The sequence below is a fragment of the Schistocerca americana genome, chromosome 1, assembly GCF_021461395.2.
Source record: "Schistocerca americana isolate TAMUIC-IGC-003095 chromosome 1, iqSchAmer2.1, whole genome shotgun sequence".
NCBI lineage: Eukaryota > Metazoa > Arthropoda > Insecta > Orthoptera > Acrididae > Schistocerca > Schistocerca americana.
Window position 1 is genome coordinate 344,314,866 of NC_060119.1, and position 24,559 is coordinate 344,339,424.

General features: G+C 45.0%; 1 protein-coding gene across 1 annotated transcript in view; it reads left to right on the forward strand.

Annotated features, from left to right (window-relative positions):
* LOC124599145 (tyrosine-protein kinase Dnt-like) overlaps positions 1–24,559 on the forward strand; it is a 560,517-nt gene that overhangs the window by 410,547 nt on the left and 125,411 nt on the right. The window contains exon 3 of the mRNA XM_047136052.1: positions 22,174–22,420. Coding sequence (XP_046992008.1) covers positions 22,174–22,420 — 247 coding nt within the window. The remainder of the gene's footprint in view (positions 1–22,173; positions 22,421–24,559) is intronic.

Here is a 24,559-nt window from a genome sequence, read left to right on the forward strand (position 1 = left end):
GTTACCGTAGCATGCGCGCAACCTGTCGATTCCAAGGCCCTCTACAATATTACTACATCTATGGAGCGCAAACGAATGCGTGAAAAAAGTAAAACATGCACGCAGACGTGTCCAAAACAATAAAATGCAAAATTTCAATATTAAAATTAAAAATACTTGTCGCTCGACATGTCAGAAGGCAAAAAAAGTTTTCTTTTCGTTGAAATTAAAGAAATCAACGGGACCCAGGTCTTATTCAATAAAAAGCCGCCATCACGATTAATGAGATTTTCCGCTAAACGTATTTTCACGGATTCCTTCACATCTGAATCCCAGAAGGATCTCGATGGGGCCAAGATTTTCGTGGCCGAATAATCCATAGTATGTCCTGTGGAAATACAATGTTCGGCTATGGCCGACTTACTGGGCTGTGAAAGGCGAGTGTGGCGCTCATGTTCAACGCAGCGGTCGTGTACTGTGCGTGTGGTTTGACCAATGTAGGCTTTCCCACACTCGCAAGGTATTTTATAAATTCCAGCCTTCCGTAATCCCAGATCATCCTTGGCTGAGCCCAGAAGAGCACGAGTCTTTGTAGGTGGCCGGAAGATTGCTTTCACACGATGTTTCTTTAAAATTCTGCCTACTTTCGATGAAATGTTCCCGACATATGGGAGAAATGCTCTGGACTTAAACACCTCCTTATCCTCTTGATTCTGTGGGTGGTCACGTTTTTTCCTCCTTAAAGCAGTACTGACCAGATGTGCAGAATATCCATTATGCTGAAATACCGATTTCAGATGCTCTAATTCATCTGCAAGGCTGTCTTTATCAGACACGACGTGTGCCCTATGCACCAACGTTCGAAGGACACCCATAGTTTGTGACGGGTGATGACAGCTTGACGCCTGCAGGTACAGAGCCGTATGCGTGGGTTTTCGATAGACAGAATGCCCCAATGACCCATCCACCCTGCGTTTAACCATGACGTCCAGAAATGGTAGGCAACCATCCTTTTCAACTTCCATCGTAAACTGAATGCTTGTGTGGATGGAATTCAGATGTTGTAAAAACCGTGAAAGCTCTTCTTCACCGTGAGGCCACACTACAAAGGTATCGTCCACGTACCGCCAGAATACTGTTGGTTTCAACATCTCCGAATATACACACTATGGATTATTCGGCCACGAAAATCTTGGCCCCATCGAGATCCTTCTGGGATTCAGTTGTGAAGGAATCCGTGGAAATACGTTTAGCGGAAAATCTCATTAATCGTGATGGCGGCTTTTTATTGAATAAGGCCTGGGATCCTTTGATTTCTTAAATTTCAATGAAAAGAAAACTTTTTATGGCTTCTGACGTGTCGAGCGACAAGTATTTTTAATTTTAATATTGAAATTTTTTCATTTTATTGTTTTGGACACGTCTGCGTGCATGTTTTACTTTTTTCACGCATTCGTTTGTGCTCCATAGATGCAGTAATATTGTAGAGGGCCTTGGAATCGACAGGTGGCGCGCATGTTACGGTAACTTGGCGCATGCGGCACTTTTACGTATAAATAGAGCGACTTGCACTAGCAATCTCACCCCCTCCCAAGGTCGTCCATGACTATCACCGTACCAACTGGGATGCCTACCGGGACTCCATCTCACCCAGGTCGAAAGCCACCCTCTTACTTATCGCCATCCTGACGACATCATCCACGCCTCGTCCTTCCTTCAGAAGGTAATTACTGACGCCGTGGAGGCCCATGGTTCTACTAAAACCATCCACCCACACCGTCCCACTCTCCCTCCGCGGGCTGTCCTCCTCCTCCATGAATCCCGCCGCCTCTATCGCTCCTCCCTGCACACTCGTGACAGGGATACACTCCAACGCCACCGGCAAATACAGCGACACGTACGGAACCTTATTACAGCAACGAAACGCCGAGACTGGCGCCAGACCTGCACACGACTCAACGCCACCCTCCCTATCAACTCCTCCAAGTACTGGTCCGCCTTCCATCGCCTTACTGGTTCCCTTTCCGCTCCCCACTACCCCCTTCTCCATAACGATCGCCCCCTTCCTGACAACCTCAGTAAGGCCAACCACTTTGCTTCTGACCTCTCTGAGGTATTCTCCATCCCCGATGATCCCCACTTTGATTATTCTCTTTTCCCCACCGTCATGGAACGTGCTGATACCTTGGTCGCTCCACTTGCTCCTAGTCTCCAGTACTTGGGGCAGTTGCCCCCCTCCAACAAAACACTCCCATCACAGCACAAGACATTAAACTTATCCTCCAGTCCAAACGCAACACAGCCCCTGGTCACGACTGTGTCACCTACCGTCACCTTCGAGAAAGCCCCTATTCCTTCCTGACTGTCCCCACCCATCTCTATAATGTCATCCTCTCTACTGGCTTCTACCCTGACCTGTGGAAGACCTCCCGCATCCTCTTATTCTTCAAACCCAACAAACCACCTTTTGCCACCTCTTCCTATCGTCCCATCTGCCTCACCTCCATCTTCAGTAAGGTCCTTGAATCCATCCTCTCCCACCGTATCCATCAGCACCTTGCTCAACACCACCTCCTCCCCCTTACCCAGTGTGGCTTCCGACCCTCCTTCTCTGCTGAAGACCAACTCCTCAACCTTGTTCACCTTCTGTCCCTCCAGCTCAAATCCCGCCGCTCCACCATTTTTGTTTCCCTTGACCTCCAAAATGCCTATGACCGTGTATGGCATCCCGGTCTCCTCTTTAAACTCCAAACCTACGCCCTGCCTATCAATTTTGTCCATCTGGTTGCTTCCTTCCTCTCGCACCGTCCTTCCTATGTCACCCTCCACAACACCAACTCCCGTATCTTTTATCCCACGGCTGGTGTCCCCCAGGGTTCTGTCCTCTCCCCTCTCCTTTATCTCTTGTATACAGCTGATATGCCCAAGCCACCCCCACCAGTCCACCTTCTCCAGTATGCTGATGACACCGCCTTCCTGGCTCTCTATCCTACCCTTCAACGGTCTCAACATACCCTCCAAACCCACCTTAACCAGTTCACCACTTGGTGTAACCAGTGGTTCCTCCATCTCAACCCCTCCAAAACCCAGGCAATCATCATCGGCCGCACCACTCTCTCCTTTCGCCTCCATGATTTCTACCTCACCCTTTATGGTCGTCCCATCCAGCTCACCCCCACGCTGAAATACCTTGGCCTCACCCTCTACCGACACCTCACCTGGACCCCTCATCTCCAGACCGTCCAGCAGAAAGCCCATTCCCACCTCCGCCTTCTGAAACTCCTGTCTGGCCGGACATGGGGATTGCATCCTTCTACCATTCTCCACACCTACAAATCCCTCATCCGTCCTATCCTCTGTTGTGCCAGCGTTGCCTGGATCTCCGCCCCCACCCGCTTTTACAAGGCCCTCCAAATCCTTGAACGCCATGCGCTCCACCTTGCCTTCCGTATCCGCCTTCCTTCCCCCACACGGCTCCTGTATAAACTGATCCCCTTCCCCCATCTCCTCCTGTTCCTCCAACATCTCCGCATCCTTTACATTGTCCACAGGCTTGATCCCCCCCACCCTCTGGTTTCCTCCTTCCTCTCCACCCCCGCCCGTTGCCGCGCCTCTATTGCTGTATCCCTCCCTCTCTCCACCTCCACATCCTCCATCTCCTTCATCAGGGCAATTTCCAACGCCTCCCCCTCCCGGATGACGAACTTCGCCTTGACATCTACCCTTCCTTCTAACTATAACCTGGCCTTGTTCCCCCCCCCCTTCCCAGGGCCCCCTTTTTTCCTCTTCCCTCCTTCTCCCAGAGCGGATTTTCCTCCTTCCCCCCCCCCCTCCCCTGAGACCCTGCACCCCATACTTGCCTCTTTCCTTCCCACATCCCTCCCTACCGGGCCCTCTTCAGCGTGCCCCCCGCTCATCTCCCCCATCTCTTCCCCTCCCTCCCTTCTTCCGGTCTCCCTCATCTCCTAGCGCCTGGCAGATCCTCTGTTTTGATCATCGTCAGTGTGCCACATCAGTGTTGTGTTTAGTGCTGTTTCTCCTGTGCTTCAAGAGGTGTGATTTTAATTGTGTACTGCCTTGAGGTTCGCCGTCAGTGTTTGTTCTGTGCTACGCTATCCGTCGATACCTTTTATGCTCCAGTCATACTGTGCCTTGTGTTCTTTTAATTGTCGCAGTGTGTGGCTTTTTGTGTGAGCTACTTTTAAACAGTTTTAACAGTTTTTTATCTCCATTTTACGGTCACCCTGTTTTTTTGTCTATTGCCTTCCATGATGTTCCCCCTTTTTTATATCTATGTTCACCATATTCTCTCCTTTGTTATTTTTAATTGTCTTCTATTGTTTGTTCTATGTCTTTCGGCTGAAGAGCAGCGCATATGTTGCTGCCAGCGCGCCCTGATGGGGAATTGAAATACAATAAAGAAAAAAAAAAACTAGCAATCTCCAGTGTCAAACACTCGCCTGAAGATGGCTGTAAGGTTGTCAGCCGAAATATCGTGGAAAGAAGTCGATGAGATCCGGCTGCAATCCCGAAATCTTGTGGAATAGTTTTTAATAAATTAATAACACTTCTCCTTTTCCCTGTTCTAGTCAAATTTTGCCTAATGCTCCCTCTGAAAGTCACAACAACCTCTGGTTCTTTCAGTTTATCTAGGTCCCCTCTCCTCAATTTTCTACCTTTTCGCAATTTTTTCAGTTTTGATCTACAGCTCATAATCAATAAATTACGGCCAGACTCCACTTCTGCTCCTGGAAATGTCTTACAGTTTAAAATCTCGTTCCTAACTCTCTAACAGTTATATAATCAATCTGAAACCTCCTTAAACCAGTGTCGGCGATGATTAAGTTGTGCTTTGCAAAATTTTAGCAAGCGGCTTCCTCCCTCATTCCTTTACCCCTGCCCATATTCACTCGCTGTTTTCTCCTCTCTTTCTTTTTCTACTGTCGAATTCCAGTCCTCCATCACAATTAAATTTTCGTCTCCTTCAACTATCTGAATAATTTCTCTTATCTCATCATACAATTCTTCAATCTCATCATCTGCTGAACTAGTTGGCATGTAGACTTGTGCTACTGTGATAGGGGTGGGCTTTGTGTCCATCTTGGTTATGAAGTATAAATGAAAAATATTGTCATCTTAATCGCGTATTTTGAATTGTAAATACGAAATTGCGACATATTTTCTCGTGCTCAAATTTCACCGCCAGACCACTAGGGGCGCTGTTGCTCTGTGCTTTTGTGTTCTCTCAATTACAGTTTCCTCCACTTTCGACAGATCGCCAAACTTATCCCACATGAATTTTCGTTCCAAATACTTTCAAGAATTGAAGGACATACTCCTATTTCGATACGAATATCTCTGTGCTTGTAGTATACAACTTCCATAAGCTACAGTTTCACAGAGCGCGTTTCATGTACCAAAAATAGGGCAACGGTAAGTTTCGGTTAGGATATGCCCTGTCCACTATTTTAGTTGAAATTGAGACGCATATGGTAAGTCTCAATTCCTGGATTGGAGGTTTTCATGTGCTTCACAGTGACTAACTCCTTTATTTTTAGGTCAGTTGCAGGCGAGGTACATATATGTACCTTGGTCTTTTTATAAGTATTTGATCAGTTTAAGGACGCTCATTTCATCTCATTTTAGTATAGGCTGCAAATGCGTCGATACGTCGATGATCCAGTCATGATATTTTACAGACCTATAGAGTTTTGTGCAAAATTCCTTGAAAAACACACATTCCTTTAAAATCACGGTAGGTAATGCAGATCTGAACATCAATCATACGGCATTTTCCAAAGCACTTTTCCATATTCTGTTTTCTTCCTTAATAACGAACCTCCGATCCAGTACCATTACAAAAAGGAAAAAGGGCATCGAGCAATGTTATCACGTTGACCATCTTGTTTTAACGTAGATCATGAAGAAAATTAGGTGATTAATATTTAAACACTAACGCACAATCATTTTAAACGTTAAAACACATTAACTTTGTCTATAATTTTTGTTTTATCTTATGAGTTCCATTGTTCTAAAATCTTGAGGGATGCCATGGCTGCTTCTTGATGTAGCGCCTGTGGCACTGTACTGGGTTTCGTTTCTCTGGCGTTTTTCCAGGAGAATACACAGTCATGGTCAAAGGCTCTCCGTCCAATGCCAGTGGGTGACTGCAATCGACGTGACACCAAGTACTATGGCCGAAGTTGATTTTCACTCAAAGTGGTATCGTAACGCACGCTTTTGTCAGGTCATTTCTGATTTCCTGATGGCTGTCCAGACAGAAATTCGCTAGAACGATAAGAGAATTGAGGTTCCGTATATTTTTAGGATTTCGTGTCTCTTGTGAAGCTGCTGCCATGTAAGTTTATGGTCAGTGATTTCTCGTATCAATTGGCAGTACTCCATAGCGCGGTTCACTTATCTGGCTTTACCTATCCACCCCTGTCTTTCACACTGTAAAATTTCTTTTCACTTTAAAATAGTGTCGCCAAGTTATGTTTCCTAACTCCAGAAAATGACGACGTTGTCAAGCAAATCCTAAAGATTCATCTGTAGATTTGGTTAATGTAAATAAAGAATGCAAAAGGCTGTATTTATATTCGGAACTGACCCGTTTATTCAAAGATGAAGTTACAATTTAAAATTTTGTGTAGTAAGTCCTTGAAGTATACAGGGTGTCCCAGAAATGTTGCGACAAACTTCAAGGGGTTTTAGAGGATGTCTTGAGAAATAAATCGACGATATGAATCCCTGTCCGGTAGTGTCATCCAAGGACACTACAGAACGACGGATTTACGGGCGGCGGTGACCGCCACTACGCCACCCCTTCAGCAGCAAATTTGACTTTCTACAATGGAAGACCGTAGGCGAAACTTCTCGCAGTGTAATTTGTTGCCGGCCGCGATGACCGAGCGGTTCTAGGCGCTTCAGTCCGGAACCGCGCGACTGCTATGGTCGGAGGTTCGAATCTTGCCTCGGGCATTGATGTGTGTGACGTCCTTTGGTTAGTTAGTTTTAAATAGTTCTAAGTTCTAGGGGACTGATGACCTCAGATGTTAAGTCCCATAGTGCTCAGATCCATTTTTATAATTTGTTATTCAGTGATCGTGACGACTGCCACAACCGCCAGCGGATAAGCTGCTGCGTAGAAAGGCATTGTCTCCTAAGAATGCGATGCTCTGTTGCCTTTGCGGATGACAGTTTGAGACACGGGTTTCCAATTGCAATTTATTTTTCTCCTCTACTTTATATCGAAAAGCATTGGAAATTTTAGAAGCTTTCAGAAGAAACAACTGCGGTAGGAAACCCGTGTCCGAAATCGTTATCCACCGAGACAACAGAGCATCGAATTCACAGGAGACAAGGCCTGTCTACTGAATAACAAACAGCATTGTAGACTTGACTATGTGACATAAATTTGAATTTGATACGCCAACACGTTTCAGATGGGAAAAAAAGGTTTTAACAGACGGGTAGATAAACAGACGACGAGTAAAAAGCGAGAAAAAATATTTGTTCGTGACATATAATTACAAATTAATACTTTTCGGATTTTTTCCTTGTACAGTGAAACCTTGCTTCTTGCAGAATATCATGATTCTAGGTCAATGGGAAACACACTGTGGTTTCCGATGAGTGAGTTTTCGAGGATCAAAATATGTGAGATAAATAGCCGAATCTTTTGACTGAACTGAATTAGAAATTTAATGTTTTACACCGCCAAGGGCTCATTGACTTTAGGGTGTGACATAATCTGAACTTGATAGGCCAACCTATTCCAGAGAAAAATGGTTCTTAACCGACGTACGGACAGACAGATGGATAAAATATGATAAAAGATTCTTTTCGTATGATATAATTATAAGTTAACAATTTTCAGATATTTACCTTTACTTGTGTATGAACCTGTACGTCTTTCCAAGTTTGACGGATCTAGGTCAACGGGAAGTACGCTTTAGGTTTTGATAAGTGAGTTTTCGAGTATCAAAATATGTCCCCAATGAAGTATATCAACACCTGTTTGCAACTAGGGTGTCCATTTAATTATCATTTCATTCTAACGAAAGCTGCATGGTCATCAACGGTAACTGTTCTCTCAGGAACGGATACTACCTTCATATATAGTTAAAATATGGCTTCCCGGCCATTGACCTTCTTGTGCGAAAGCACACGCTATGCCCAAACTCTTATGGGACTTGGTAGGTTAAGCTGCCACGAGTAATGAGTATGATGGGCAAACATCTATTAGGCGCACTACGAATGTAGTGGTGTGGACATGTTGGGAATGTGGGTCTTACGGGGGGCGTGCAAGGGATAAGTCCCTGCAGGTGCACTATCCTCTGTGCCCTCAGTGGCTCAGATGGATCTAGTACCGAAAGGGATCATGTCCGCGAGGAGACATATTCAGGGTTGGTTGCGACTACCGTTATACTGGATGTCAGAAACGGGGGCCTCGGTTTGGAGGATATTCGCAATAAAGTGTCTGCTCTGTTCCTCGAACGGACTTTCCAAATACTCAGAGAACTTCCACAATGTATAACCGCAAAGCTCTTTGAGGCTGTGACACCCCATAGCCTGCAAGCACCGATTGATGTGCGAAGGATTAATGCCCGTTTGCAGTATGTGAGGAACTTTTTCCTCGAAGCAAGTTATCTTAGTGACAAAATCAGAAGCAACACATGTATCACAGCACGCGACATCATACTTGAAAGGAAGTTAAATGAGGGCAGAAACGCAATTGAAACGAAATTCCCTAATTGTGACTGGAAAGCTGTATGGCAGAACATCAACTATGCCGGGCTATCTACAGACGCTATTTCCGCATGGTACAAAACAGTTAGCAATGTCATCAGCACCAACGAGAGACTATATGGGATCGGTTTAAACCAGACACACCTTTGTGGAAAATGCAATCTGGTGGATACAGTCATCCACAGATTCACCTGTGGTGGCAATGTGCACAACTGGAATTGGATCAGGCAACAAATCGCCTTTCTCACCGGATCCTCGACGGAATATGTAACGCCATCGCTCCTCCTGAGACCAGACATGACATACTTTCCGAAATTAAAAACCAACGCCATTAGGTGGTTACTGGGAAAATATGTTAGTTATGTCATCCACAAACGTGCGTCGGACAACGAGATAGAATTCCGCCTTTACATGAAGTGTGAATATGCAAAAATCAGCACGTATCGCAACCACAAGACGCACTACGGCAACATGCTGAAGATCATTTTTGAAAGAATGGGTGTTGGTTAAATATGTGGAACCACTACAACACCTTGAACGACAACGAACAGAAGAAAATTAAAAGTCACTTGGTTTCTTATTCTTATTTACTATTACCTTGCTTCCGGAACTTCTATGTTACACGAAGATTTTTTTTAAAAAAAAACATTTTGTTCAGAATTACTCGTGTTCGACTTCCAAAGTATTTGTGTGATTCAAGAAGAATTGTTAAGTTTTATCAGTGTTCAGTTTCTCCTCAGAGAAGAGGTTTCTTTGTCTTTCTTACATCGGAGATTGGGAGTTTCGTGTTAAGATTTATGCACACTTAGTGGGAAAAAAAAGATGGATAGAGCGTCTGCCATGTAAGAAGGAGATCCCGGGTTCGAGTGCCGGTCGGGGCACACATTTTCAACATGTCCCCAATAAAGTACATCAGTGCCTGTTTGCAGCTAGGGTGTCCATTTAATAATCATTTCATCAAAATATGTCACATAGATGGGCGTATCTTTTGATTGCACTGGCTTAGCAGGTTAAAATTTTTACGCTGTCAAGGGATCATAAATTGGAACTTGATACGTATACTCGTTCCTGACAAAAAGCGTTCTTAGCAGTCGCACAGATAGGCGGACAGACCAGACGTATAGACGGACAAAAAAGCTATCCTATAAGGGTTCCGTTTTTACAGATTGAATCGCGAAACTGTAACAGAGAACGGAGGAAATGAACGGTGGGAGTAGTGGGGGGAAATGACTGTAGCGGGAGCGCAGTGCCAGGGACGGCGGCAGCCAATTAAATGCGTGGAACGTGGGCCGGCCGCATGCCGACGCAGCCACGCGCCGGTAGCTCTCAGCTGCTGGCCGCCCCACCTGAGCTGACGTGACGTGTGGCGCCTACCGAGTCGTCCGCATTCTCCACCCGCATTCCTGCCCGACTTTGTGACGTAATCATTAGCGTCTCCCGGGAGACGTGCGCGCGCGGCATTCCTGCGACGCACAGCGGCGAAGCCGATCCGCGAGCGCCGCGCCGGCTGAAGCTGCGGTTCCTGGAACTCGTCTCAGGCAGCGCTCCGTAGCAGCTGAGAACGGAGATACGGCCTTGTCAGCTACAAGCGACAAATGTTGTCTTGTGCTCATTTTCCCTACAACTCTGTCCTGCTCCTGATATTCCTACCTAGAATATCTTGTTCATATTTTCTTATCCATTATCTATGTACCGTGTGATCAGAAAGTCAGTATAAATTTGAAAACTGAATAAATCACGAAATAATGTAGATAGAGAGGTACAAATTGACACACATGCTTGGAATGACATGGGGTTCTATTAGAAACAAAACAATGCAAAAGTTCAAAAAATGTCCGACATATGGCGCTTCATCTGATCAGAATAACAATAATTAGCATAACAATGTGAGACAAAGCAGAGATGATGTTCTTTACAGTAAATGCTCAATATGTCCACCATCATTCCTCAACAATAGCTGTAGTCGAGGAATAATGTTGTGAACAGCATTGTAAAGCATGTCCGGAGTTACGGTGAGGCATTGAAGTCGGATGATGTCTTTCAGGACCCCTAGAGATGTCGGTCGCTCACGATACACTTGCGACTTCAGGTCAGAGATCTTTCACGCATCTAGCAATATGGGGTAGTTCTAATAAAACCCCATGCCATTCCAAGCATGTGTGTCAATTTTTACCTCTCTATCTACATTATTCCGTGGTTTATTTAGTTTTCAAATTTATACTGTCTTTTTGATCACCCGGTATTTCCAATTACACTCGGTCGTGAAACGCAACCATCAGTGCGCATTACAACTGCAGCCAGCCAACGTGGCTCTGGACAAGATGAGCTGGGCTTTATTCGTAATATTGTTTCATCTAAATAACAGCAATAGTGCTGCTGCCCTTAGCGACAATCGATGCATTAAAAGAGTTAAACAGCATATTTGGAAGTTCGAATTAACTGACGACTTGCGAACTGCTCCTGGAAGACGCTGAAGGCCTATTGCGCCACGAATTGTAGAACGAGCTACCGTTGCCGCGGCTGAGAATTCTGAACGCAATGTGTGACCTTCAAGCAGCGCACGAGCTGTGTCACGACGTTTGGACATTCCATGGTCCACCGTTCGAAGAGTACTGCGAACAATTGTGAAATGATATGTGTGTAAGCTTCACATTACTCACTAACTTCTGCCACGTGACGGAGACTTTCGAGTAGACTTCCCTCTTACGTTTCTTGAAAAGGTTAAACATTTTGTGTAGTGATGCATACCTTACGCTCACTGCGGCAGTGAGCAATCACATTTATCGCATTTGGGAATCGTCACCGCCAAGAAACGTTCATGAAGTTCCCATGCATAGTGAGTTCGTCTTTGCCCATTTTTCTTCTAGGAACTGGGATCCCAATGACCAAGGACACGCAGTGTGGACGGCACACGTTACTGTGATCTACTTTGCCAATAGTATTTTAGTCCCTGCTCTACGGGAGAGAGGTGCTTTGGACTCAACTGTTTTGATGCGCGATGGAGATCCACCTCGCGTTGCCCTTGAGACCACGCGGTTACTTCGTAACACAGTAGGAGAAAACCGAATCATTGGCCTTTCGTTTCAAACTGCGCGGCCACCAAGATCACCAGATTTGAAGCCGTGTGGTTTCCCTGAATGACAGGGTTTATCAACGCCACTCCAACACATGTCGGAGGTTGAAGATGAACATAGCGAGGGAGGTAGTGAACATTCCACCTGAGATGTTTCGGCAGCAGAAGAGCAGTCTCTGTTGCGGTTCCAGGTTGCCGTGAATGCAGATAGTCGTCACAATGAACAACGTTAGTAACCTGAAACGTACACATGTACGTAACTAACACATGTCACCTTCTCACGTGGAAATTAAAATGTGTTTCTTTAAATGGTTTGTTCGTTATTTTTCTTCCGCATGTCATTACATATGTTTTCACCGGCCGGAGTGGCCGTGCGGTTCTAGGCGCTACAGTCTGGAACCGGGCGACCGCTACGGGCGCAGGTTCGAATCCTGCCTCGGGCATGGATGTGTGTGATGTCCTTAGGTTAGTTAGGTTTAATTAGTTCTACGTTCTAGGCGACTGATGACCTCAGAAGTTAAGACGCATAGTGCTCAGAGCCATTTGAACCATTTTTGAACATATGCTTTCAAAAAGTTTTATTGTCCTATGATCTATCGTTTTCCGTGGGTCCTCTCAAGTAGCGGAAGTTTAATCATAACCACCCTGTATACATATACGTACCCCTATCACCTGATCAACTGTGTCCGGACACTTTTAGAGGCCGGCCGTGGTGGCCGAGCGGTTTTAGGCGCCTCAGTCTGGAACCACGCGACCGCTACGGTCGCAGGTTCGAATCCTGCCTCGGGCATGGATGTGTGTGATGTCCTTAGGTTAGTTAGGTTTAAGTAGTTCTAAGTCTAGGGGACTGATGATCTCAGATGTGCTCAGAGCCATTTTCAAACCACTTTTAGTGGACATCATTATGGGTGTGTGTACGCCCTTCCCTTTGATCACGGTTTGAATTCTGCTGGCCACAGTTTCAGTAAGGTGTCTGAATGGCAATAGAGGAAACGCAACCCATTCTTCCTTAAGAGCCGAGACCACAGAAAGCGCTGATGTTGGGCGCTGGATTCCAGTGTGAAGCATACGTTATTATTCACCCTAATTTTAATAAAACATTAAAGTATGTAAAAGTACCTTACGACTGTGTATCCGGTTCCAGAGTCCCATCCTCACAAGGGGGCCTTACTTGTAGGGTTTGAAGGCCAGTGCCCGGGTATCAGCTTCCTAAAGGAAAAAAAAATCGCATTTGTATACTGGAAGATTTCCGACCGCTGTTCACTCCAAACATTTCGAACACGTTAACGTAATTGCCTGTAACTGTATTCATAAAGTCTAGTCGTTGATTCGAAACTCGCTCAATGAAACTTTTTCTTTATTTTTATATAAATTCTATATTTATTATCAAATGGAAATGTTAATTAAGTAATATTGAGTCATAAATTTAATAAAGTAATACTTTTGTATTTTTTTTATTACTGGTCGTTAAAATACATTAAATTTGATACAGGCATGTGGAATGGCCTGTTGTTAAATGAAACAAATTGGGCAATCAATGATAAGATAATATTTAATTTTCTATAGGATGTCACACAGATGTAGCAAATTTGAATTTATTATGAAGACTCGCTTTTTCTTGCGATTAGTAAATGAAACAGAAAGACGTCATTGTTATTAAATTATGATTTATCATTGTTTAATTAACACTTCCATTTGATAAGGAATATAGAACTTAAATAAAATTAAAAAGAAAAAAAAAGGTTCCAGTAACCTACGGGAAAGCAACTGGCTGAAGTCTTCGACAACTGGCAATATTTCAACAGTTGCACACCCTGTCATGTTCAAAGCACAAATTGTATTCCCGTAAGCTATTTGAACATTCTGTACGCCGGGAGAGACTAAGGTTCCATAAAAAAAGGTTATTATCAGTGAGATGTGAACCAATGAATTTACAAAATAGTAGACTTTCACGTTACGCACTTTGTTTTCTTTTTCACTATTTTTGTGTACTCATGTATTTTTTAGAGAGTGGATGAACAAAGAAAGTAAGTACCTCTTCTCTTGAGAAAGCGTTCAGTTACGTACAGCTATATTAAAGGAAGAAAGGAAGGGAGGTTAGGTTTAACGTCTCGTCAACATCGAGGTTATTACAAACCTAGCACAAGCTAGGATTGTCTTGGATGGAGAAGAAAATCGACCCTGCCCTGTGAAAACAACCACCAGCCATTTGCCTGGAGCAATTTAGCGAAACCACAGAAACCTAAAGCAGGATGGCCGGACGTGGTTTGAACCGAATGCGATTCCAGTGAGCTGACCACCGCTCCACCTCGGTCGGTACAACTAAGTTCATGGGCTGGGAATGTTGTGGACTTCACAGCGGTCGTAAATCTTCCAATTTTTACGACTTACTACTTTCGGAACTTGCTGACTACACACTGACTTTGAAATGCCCTTGTTAGGGTTCCAGTGGCAAATTAAGTGCAGGCTGCTGCCATCACTACGCCATACAGTGCTTAAGTCCTACCTGTACAGCATGTGCAACCAAGCATTGTTCCTTTCGGTGGCAGGAGGAGTTGACACAAATGTTAATGGTACTCAGTTATGTATGAGAAAGCAAAACAGTCTGCAGAAACACATCACTTTTCTCGTGGTACAACGACTGGGAACACTATGGGCGTCAGTGTCAGCCGATGTTTACTTTCGCCACTGAGCTGGTGAAGGGCGCAGTGTTTAGCGAGTGCCCTCCCTGGACGGTGGGTGGGCCGGGCGCTGCCGCTGAAAACTGCTCGTTTCCGCTTCCTTCCTTCCTTCCCCGCCACACGTGCCGCGCACGCCCTGCACACTAGGGCGACCCAGCAGCCCAGCTGAACAGCCGCTGCCACTGTGTGCACGCATCGTGTCAGCACCGTGGGCGCACTCTGTTACTTCTTAAGCTCCACAAACAATGTACTGAATGTACTGGCTAAGATGTTTATTCTCATTCATCGTCCAGTGGCTCGTTCCATGGTACAACGACTCATGTTCTGATCGGCCTGAACACGGTAAACTCTGAATTGTTGATGAAACCCCACCCCCTCCCCCCATTGGATGATAAGATGCACTGTATTCAAATCGAGTACGCAGTGAAAAACAAATTAAAACGCAAGCACTAACTGCTGTGGACTTTGACTTTATTTACTTACGACGTTGTGGAAACACACGTTTAGCAACTGCCTCCCATGCGGCCCAGGGAGATTCAAAAAATGGCCCCAAGCGGTATAGGACTTCACATCTGAGGTCATCAGTACCCTAGACTTAGAAACTCCTTAAACTAACCTAAGGACATCACACACATCAATGCCCGAGGCAGGATTCGAACCTGCGACCGTAGCAGCAGCGCGGTTCCGGACTGAACTGCCTAGAACCGCTCGACCACAGCGGCCGGCCCAGGGAGATGCGAGTCACGTGGTACTTATAGATATTAAGCGGTCAGTTGCAGACTTGAGATATACCGGTGTCCGACAGTTACTTTTGTTTGCCCATTTTTATTTTCTAGCATGTAATGGCATAATATTATGAGGCAACTCTGTTTTGGTGAAGTAAACATTCATTACTCAGAAACGTGTAATGTGGATAGTACGCGATCTATCATTAGAACTCCCGTAGACAACTGTGCACAGTGCACACAGCTTTCAAGAACACATTTTTCTTTTTTTTTTTGTGTACTATCCAAAACTTTGGATAAGCATGATATTAATAAAAAAGAAGAAGAAGAAAACGACGCACCATGAAGCGATTATCCTAATGTAACGCAAATCGATAGAAGTGATGTACACATATAGACGAGGAAATGATTACACTTTCAGAAAAATTGGATTATTTATTCAAGAGAGTGAGCGACACAAATTGAGCAACTCAAAAAACGTGTTGATCCACCTCTCGCCCTTAAGCAAGCAGTTATTCCACTTTGCATCGTTTGAGAGTGTTGTTGGATATCCACTTGAGAGATATCGTGCCAAATTCTGTCCAATTGGCGCTTTAGAAAAGCAAAACCTCGTGATGTTTGTAGGGCTCCCCCTTAATGCTCCAAACGTTCTTAGTTGCGGAGAGATCTGGCAACCTTGCTGCGAAAAATAATGTTTGGCAAGTACGATGACAAACAGTAGAAACTCTAGCATTGTACGGAAAATCGTAATCTTGCTGGCCGGCCGTTGTGGCGGAGCGGTTCTAGGTGCTACGGTCGCAGGTTCAATTCCTGCCTCGGGCATGGATGTGTGTGATGTCCTTAGTTTAGTTAGGTTTAAGTAGTTCTAAGTCTAGGGGACTGATGACAGATGTTAAGTCCCATAGTGCTGAGAGCCATTTGAATCATTTGGACTGATGGCCTCAGATGTTAAGTCCCATAGTGCTTAGAGCCATTTGAACCATAATCTTGCTGAAATGTAAGCCCAGGATGGCCTGGCATGAAGGGCAACAAAACTGAGGGTAGAATATCGTCCACGTACCGCTCAGCTGTAAGGGTGACGAGGATGACTCCTGGTAGATGGGGCGTATGGCGGACGAGAGTCAGGTTGCTATCTCACCGGTATCCGGGGCGTCAGCGAACATATCTTCGGCCTGGAATGTCATTGACTGGAGTATAATTGTCTTCAGTGATGTGTCACACGTCTAACTGAGCCACTTTGACCAGCGAAGACGTGCCTGCCGACGTATCCAACAGCGGTGGGATACCAACCTGACTGTGGCCCGCCATACGGCCCGGCAACCAAGAGTGTTGGACTTGGGTACCATTTATTTTCACAGCTCAACTGCTTTCGTTATCATCCGCGGCACCCATACAGCACACCGGTACGTCGACGATATCCTACGCCCTGTTTTGTTGTCCTTTACGATAATCCATCCTGGGCTTACATTTCAGAAAGATAATGCTCGTCCGCACACAGGCGAGAGTTTCTACTGCTTGTCTTCGTGCTGGCCAAACCATACCCTGGGCAGGAAGGTCATTGGATCTGTCCCGAATTGGGAACGTTTGGAGCGTTATGAGAGGGCCCTCCAACCAGCTCCGGATTTTGACGATCTAATGCGCCAATTGAATAGAATTTGGCACTATATTCGTCAAGAGGACATCCAACAATTGTATCGGTCAGTGCCATATCGAATAACCGCTTGCAGAAGGGTCAGAGATGGACCAACGCGTTATTGACTTGATCAGTTTCTAAAGCTCTTTCCCTTCGTGGTACGTCTTTTTTTAGTATGCGTAATCGTGACAAACTTTGGTTATTTGTACGTTAAACTGAAGTGTTCAATAAAGAGTAAAAATTTTAACTCCGGTTATTGTTGACTATATTCCATCCTCCTCTTAACAAATTTCGTAACAAGTGATACCATCTATTTTTGTCATCAGTATTCTTATTGGTTTGAAGCGGCCCGCCACGTTGCGAACTTCTTCACCTTGGAGTGCACTTGCGCTAAACATCCGCAATTATCTGTTATATCAGTGCTCGGATTGAAAACAGTGAAACGTAGGTATGCGGTCTTTCTCTCCTCTTGTTGAATTTGTACGTCGAATAAGCAATGACGGCACCGAAAATAAAGTTCAGGAGGGGAAAGAATATCAATGATAAGATTCGCTGATGGCATTTGCTATCTTTAGTGAAAAATAGTAAGTATTACAGCAGATACTGAATGCAATTAACAGTCTATTGAGCATACAATATGGACTGAGAGTACACCGAAGAAAGTCGAAAGTAATGAGGAATAGAAGAAAGAGATGAGAGAAAAACTTAACACTGAAATTGGGAACCAAGTTGTAGACGACGTTAAGGAAATCTGCTAGCTTGGAAGCAAAATGACCCATGACGGACGAAGGAAGGAAGGCTTAAGAAACGGACTAGCACAGGCGGAGAGGGTATTCCTGTCCAAGATAAGTCTACTGGTATGAAAATTAGGCATTAATTGGGGGACGAAATTTCTGAGGATGCACGTTTGGGGCCCAGCGTTATGTGGCAGTGTATCATGGACTCCGGGAAAACCGGGAATGAAGAGAATAGGAACGTTCGAGGTGTGCTGCTGCAGAAGGGTCTTCAAAATTAGACGGACTGGTAAGATAATAACTGAAGTGACAAGATGACAGGACACATGTTAAGGCATAAGGGAATAACTTCCAAGGTAGTAGAAGGAGCTGTAAGGAAGATAGGGGCCCGAATGTTTCTAACAAATAATTGAGAATTTAGGGTGCAAGTCTAATTCCGAGATAAGGAGGCTGGCACAGGAAAGGAATTATTGGCGCGTCACATGAAACCATTCAGAGGACTGAAGGGTAAAAACACCCTACCTCTGTCTTTCCCTACAGCTTTCGCCCTCTACAGATCCCTACTCCCATGGAAGTTATTCCCTCATGTGTTTAGTCATGTGCTGTCGTACTGTCCCTTTTCCTTGTGACGGTTTTCCGTAGGATCCTTTTACTCGCTGAGTCTCAGGAGAACCACCTCATTTCTTTTCTTATCAGTCCATCTAACTTTCAAATGCCAAATTCAAAAATTTTTCTGCATTGATAAGCCTATGATTAATTGCGATTTATCTTTACTATATATGCGGAGTGACCATTCTTTGTTTACGCAAAGTGGTAAAACATAAAGATAATGCTGAAAGGAATCGAGAAGTTATGCACCATTTGCTCACAAACTGCGAGGGTCACTCCAAAAGAAATACACTCTATTTTATTTAAATCCATATTTTATTTTACATGTTTGAAAGTTTTACAGTGTGTAGATACATCCTTTAAGAACAGTATTTTCATTTCTCCACATAATTTCCATCCCTCTCAACTGCCTTACGCCATCTTGGAACCAGCGCCTGTATACCCGCACGATAAAATTCTGGACCAACCTTTTGGAGCCACTGTTCGGCAGCATGCACAAGGAAGTCATCATCTTCAAACCTTGTTCCACGAAGAGAGTCATTCAGTTTCCCAAAGAGATGATAGTCACATGGAGCCAGGTCAGGACTCTAAGGCGGGTGTTTCAGCGTTGTCCACCCGAGTTTTGTGATCGCTTCCATGTTTTTTTGACTGACATGTGGCCGTGCATTGTCGTGCAACAGCAAAACATCCTGCTTTTGCCGATGTGGTCGAACACGACTCAGTCGAGCTTGAAGTTTTTCAGTGTCGTCACATATGCATCAGAATTTATGGTGGTTCCACTTGGCACGATGTCCACAAGCAAGAGTCCTTCGGAATCGAAAAACACCGTAGCCATAAATTTTCCAGCAAAAGGTGTGGTTTTGAATTTTTTTTTTTTTTTTTTTTGGGTAATTTGCATGATGCCACCCCATTGATTGCCTCTCCGTCTCTGGTGAAAAATGATGGAGCCATGTTTTATCACCTGTCACAATTCTTCCAAGAAATTTATCTCCACCATTCTCGTACTGTTCCAAAAGTTCGCTGCATACCGTTTTTCTTGTTTCCTTGTGAGCCACTGTCAACATCCTGGGAACCCACCTGGCACAAACCTTTTTTATCGCCAACACTTTCAGTATTCTGCAAACACTTCGTACTCCTATCCCAACGTAGCGTGACAATTCGTTCACTGTGATGCGTCTGTCAGCAGTCCCCAATTCGTTAACTCTCTGCACATTGCCTGGAGTGTGTGCAGTACGAGGCCTGCCGCTGCGAGGACAGTCCTCAATATTGCCATGCCCGCTTTCATCACGTAACCTGCTTGCCCACCGACTATCTGTACTGGGATCGTCAGCAGCATCTCCATACACCTTTTTCAACCTCTCGTGGATGTTTCCCACATTCTCGTTTTCACAGCACAGGAATTCTATGACAGCGTGTTGCTTCTGATGAACGTCAAGTGTAGCAGCCATCTTGAAGACACGCTTTGACGGCCCCACTCACGGGAACAGGTTGAACTAATCAGAAAAGTACTTGGGCTCGAACAAACAGATCTGTATGAACGTTTGGTTACAGGACCATTATGTACCTCTGAATGTGCTGGTGGGTGTCGTTTTTCTGCAGAACTCTGCAGCCATGCTCTAGATATCACTGTAGATGTAATTGTAGACGCCATACGCAATGCAGCAATCTTAACTATAATTGTAAATGCGAAATGTCAATAAAATGCTTCGAGCAATACGAATGACTGCAAAATGCACAGCGAAGAAATGCAAGTTGATCGCATGGCTTATTTACACATTGTATAATATCAGTGTTGAACGCCACGTCAGTGACACTTTTGAAGTTCTTCACTGCTTCACCAATATCGTAGCCAGCGTTCTGCCACGCGTAACGAAGCATTGGTCTGTATACTCCCGCAGATAACTGATTGTAAATGACAGAATGCATATTCATGATAAAGAATCTATCGTGTAATTTCGGCTGCATATTACTGGAACGTAATTTAATGAAGTCTGTTATTCTCTTGGCATATATTTCATATTGCCTGAAGAAATACACATCCAGAGCTCGTGCATATTTTGTAGTTTTAGGCGGAATGATTTTTAAATCTACATGTTTTCCGCCAGATGCTTCCAGTAGTACTCGTTCATCCTTATGTCCAGACCAGGAGTCACAAAGTACTAATGACTTTCTCGACAAATGTAGATTCAAAACTGACAGAAAAAACGTCTTCAGAAGTTGTTTCGTCATCTTCCCACTCACACTTGCATCGACGACGACATTTGGAGGGCACCGCGTTTCTATTTCCCTTGACACGCGGGGTCCAAACTTTCCACTGGATTCTTGGAAGCAAATATAGAGTTTGTCTGCCAATCGTCCGTCCATTGATATAGCAACATGGATCGTGTAACTATGTGTTGCACAGTTAACTGATTGCAACATCGCGACAGTGTTTCTCTCCACTGTCACAAGAAAGTTCATAGTTGAACTGACTCTGATCACAGTTCCATACAGAACTAATATCGATGTTTTCTCTCGTGATATGCTCATTGACGTCAGCAACAAACGTTTGAGCTCTTTCAATCAGCTCTTCTTCGTCGTCCTTATCTTTTCGTGCTTGGAGCATAGTGATACTGCGTAATGTTATCCTAAACTCCATTTTTAAATTAGTAATACATCTTAGTGAAGCTGTAAAGTTTGTACACCCGAGATTTCTGGCTACGTCCAATGCCCAATGTTGTAAATGCCAATAATGAACGGCGGAACCGCATTCTCGCGCTTCACCGAATTTCGCCATTACACGCTGCTTGATGGTCTTGAACAGCCGTGTACGATTTCCTTTGAAAACTGTATTTCCTTCTCTTTTCTTTGCCACGTAATCCAATATGTTTTTAATATTGCTTTTAGGCTTCAGTTTAGGATATCTTTTCAGGAGCTTGTCGTATGTGTCGAAACCTCTTACGTAATAATCATCGTACATGTTGTCCAGTGTGATGTCATCAAACGCCGTGCAACTTTAACCTTCTTCTTGGGAGACGGTTGGTATCACTGTCACTGCTTCCATTGCCTCTTGCCACACTTGCCGTAGCACTACCGTTTGCAATGAGTTGTTCGTCATTATCATCCCTATCATCATCATTATGTGTTAGTGTTACAACAGTATCTGTTTCTAACCTATGCTCATATTTCTGCACTATAATAGATACCAGAAAACATGCGAATGATTCGTCTTCTACACCAATACCATCTTCACGAAGAAGAGTTCTTCGTAACTTCATCTCAGCCAATCGCAATACATTAGCAGGATTGATTACCAATCGCATAGCCATCTGACGCTTCAATACACAAATAATGTCACAAAACACAACTTCAGAGGCACACTGCACCGTCCCTACTGGTCCCGACTGGCGTACCGGCAGGTCAGTGTGCAATGCGGAATGGCATACGCAGAGCCCTCTAACGGACGACTGCAGAATTTTGCAGATGCGGGTGTATCACTAGTGCAAAAAGAGACCTTTACATTATTTCTCAGCCGGCCGCGGTGGTCTAGCGGTTCTAGGCGCTCAGTCCGGAACCGCGCGATTGCTACGGTCGCGGGTTCGAATCCTGCCTCGGGCATGGATGTGTGTGTGATGTCCTTAGGTTGGTTAGGTTTAAGTAGTTCTAAGTTCTAGGGGACTGATGACCACAGATGTTAAGTCCCATAGTGCTCAGAGCCATTTTAACCATTATTTCTCACACGATTTTGGTGTATTTGTGTTTGTTCGAGCCCAAGTACTTTCCTGGTGAGTTTGAAAACAAGGGGGAAGGAAGTATCTGCACACTGTAAAACTTTCACACATGCGGAATGAAAACTGTATTTTTACAACAACAGTGCGCATTTCTTTCGGAGTAAGCCTCGTAATATTGACGGAGCTGTAGCTGCTTTTCTGTAGCTTTGTAGGCACACTCGTCCGTGTCGGTAGACAGTTTGGGAGTGCTGACATGGCGCCTCGCCGTGTGCCCGCAGCTGCCGTACGAGGTGTCGGTGTGGGCGTCGGACCTGGAGGCGCTGTGGCCGCCGCAGCTGAACATCAGCGCGCGCGGCGAGGTGCCGACGTACGCGCAGACGTGGCGCGTCACGCTGCCCTGCACCGGCCGCGCCGACGCCGAGGTGGACGTGGCGCTGTCCGTCAACGTGACGCTGCACCGCGCCACCAACAACGTCACCTCGCTGCTCTTCCGCCGCCGCAAGATCTGCCGAAAGGGCGACCCCGGTGAGTCCGCCTTTAACTCTCCAACCAGGAACATAATCGTATACAGGCACACGTATTACCTTGTTATCATATAACAACCGCTTATCTGTTCCAGTCACTCTTGTTAAATGATTCTGTTGATCGTTATACGTATCAGCCTGTGTCATCATCTTCAGAATGTAAAACAAAAACATATAGCAAATGATCGAGCCAGTATATCTTTCTTACTGTAAGATTAGATACTCTTAGATTACACTACTGGCCATTAAAATTGCTACACCACCAAGATGACGTGCTACACACGCGAAATTTAACCGACTGGAAGAAGATGCTGTAATATGCAAATGATTAGCTTTTCAGAGCATTCACACAAGGTTGGCGCCGGTGGCGACATCTACAACGCGCTGAAAGTTTCCAACCGATTTCTCATACACAAACAGCAGTTGAACGGCGTTGGCTGGTGAAACATTGTTCTGATGCCTCGTGTAAGGAGGAGAAATGTGTACCATCACGTTTCCGACTTTGATAAAGGTCGGATTGTAGCCTATCGCGATTGCGGTTTATCTTATCGCCACATTGCTGCTCGCGTTGGTCGAGATCGAATGATTGTTAGCAGAATATGGAATCGGTGGGTTCAGGAGGGTAACATGGAAAGCCATTCTGGATCCCAACGGCCTCGTATCACTAGCAGTCGAGATGACAGGCATCTTATCCGCGTGGCTGTAACGTCTCGATCCCTGAGTCAACAAATGGGGACGTTTGCAAGATAACAACCATCTGCACGAACGCATGGACGACGTTTGCAGCAGCATGGACTATCAGCTCGGGGACCATGGCTGCGGTTACTCTTGACGCTGCATCACAGACAGGAGCGCCTGCGATGGTGTACTCAACGACGAACCTGGGTGCACGAATGGCAAAACGTCATTTTTTTCGGATGAATCCAAGTTCTGTTTACAGCATCATGATGGTCACATCCGTGTTTGTCGACACCGCGGTGAACGCACATTGGAAGCGTGAATTCGTCATCGCCATACTGTCGTATCACCCGGAGTGATGGTATGGGGTGCCATTGGTTACACGTCTCGGTCACCTCCTGTTCCTATTGACGGCACTTTGAACAGTGGACGTTACATTTCCGATGTGTTACGACCTGTGCCTCTACCCTTTATTCGATCCCTGCGAAACCCTACATTTCAGCAGGATAATGCACAACCGCATGTTGCAGGTCCTGTACGGGCGTTTCTGGATCCAGAAAATGTTCGACTGCTGCCCTGGCCAGCACATTGTCCAGATCTCTCACCAACTGAAAACGTCTGGTCAATGGCGGCCGAGCACCTGGCTCGTCACAATACGCCAGTCACTACTCTTGATGAACTGTGGTATCGTGTTGAAGCTGCATGGGCAGTTGTACCTGTATACGCCATCCAAGCTGTTTTTGACTGAATACCCAGGCGTACCAAGGCCGTTATTACGGCCAGAGGTGGTTGTTCTAGGTACTGATCTCTCACGATCTATGCACCCAAATTACGTAAAAATGTAATCACATGTCAGTTCTAGTATAGTATATTTGTCCAATGAATACCAGTTTATCATCTGTATTTCTTCTTGGTGTAGCAATTTTAATGGCTAGTAGTCTATTATCTGCTAGGTGTTGTAATTATAAATCTGACCAGCAAAAATTTCATGTACGTTACGATAGGCAGCCCAGCTTACATCGTCTGCACCTAGGGCAGGTAATGCTCGCAGGGTTGCCTATCTTAAGGTGCATGAAATATTTTGCGGGCCACCGTTATGGCCCATCCTGCACAGTACAAGGTGGGAAAGCGTCCAAGACACTTGACTCTTTAATTTTTTGTTTGTTTCGCTGTTACTCAAGCAGCTTCACTCTGCAGAAAGACAACCTCAACTTTAAGGCAAAATTTTTCGTTAAGTGTCCTCGCTGTTCAACACTGTAGTGTCCGAGGGTACTGGCCGCAGAAATATTGGATATTGGGGGTTGGGGTACACACAGGTGAGCCGTACGTTGTTCTACAGCTACTTCAGATTAATCTTAGAGCAGAACAACGGACTGGTGATGACACTTAAATGGAAAAAATATCATCGTCGGCGTATGAGCTGCACCCATTGCTTCAAGGTAGAAGAATAGAGTCCTGCGAT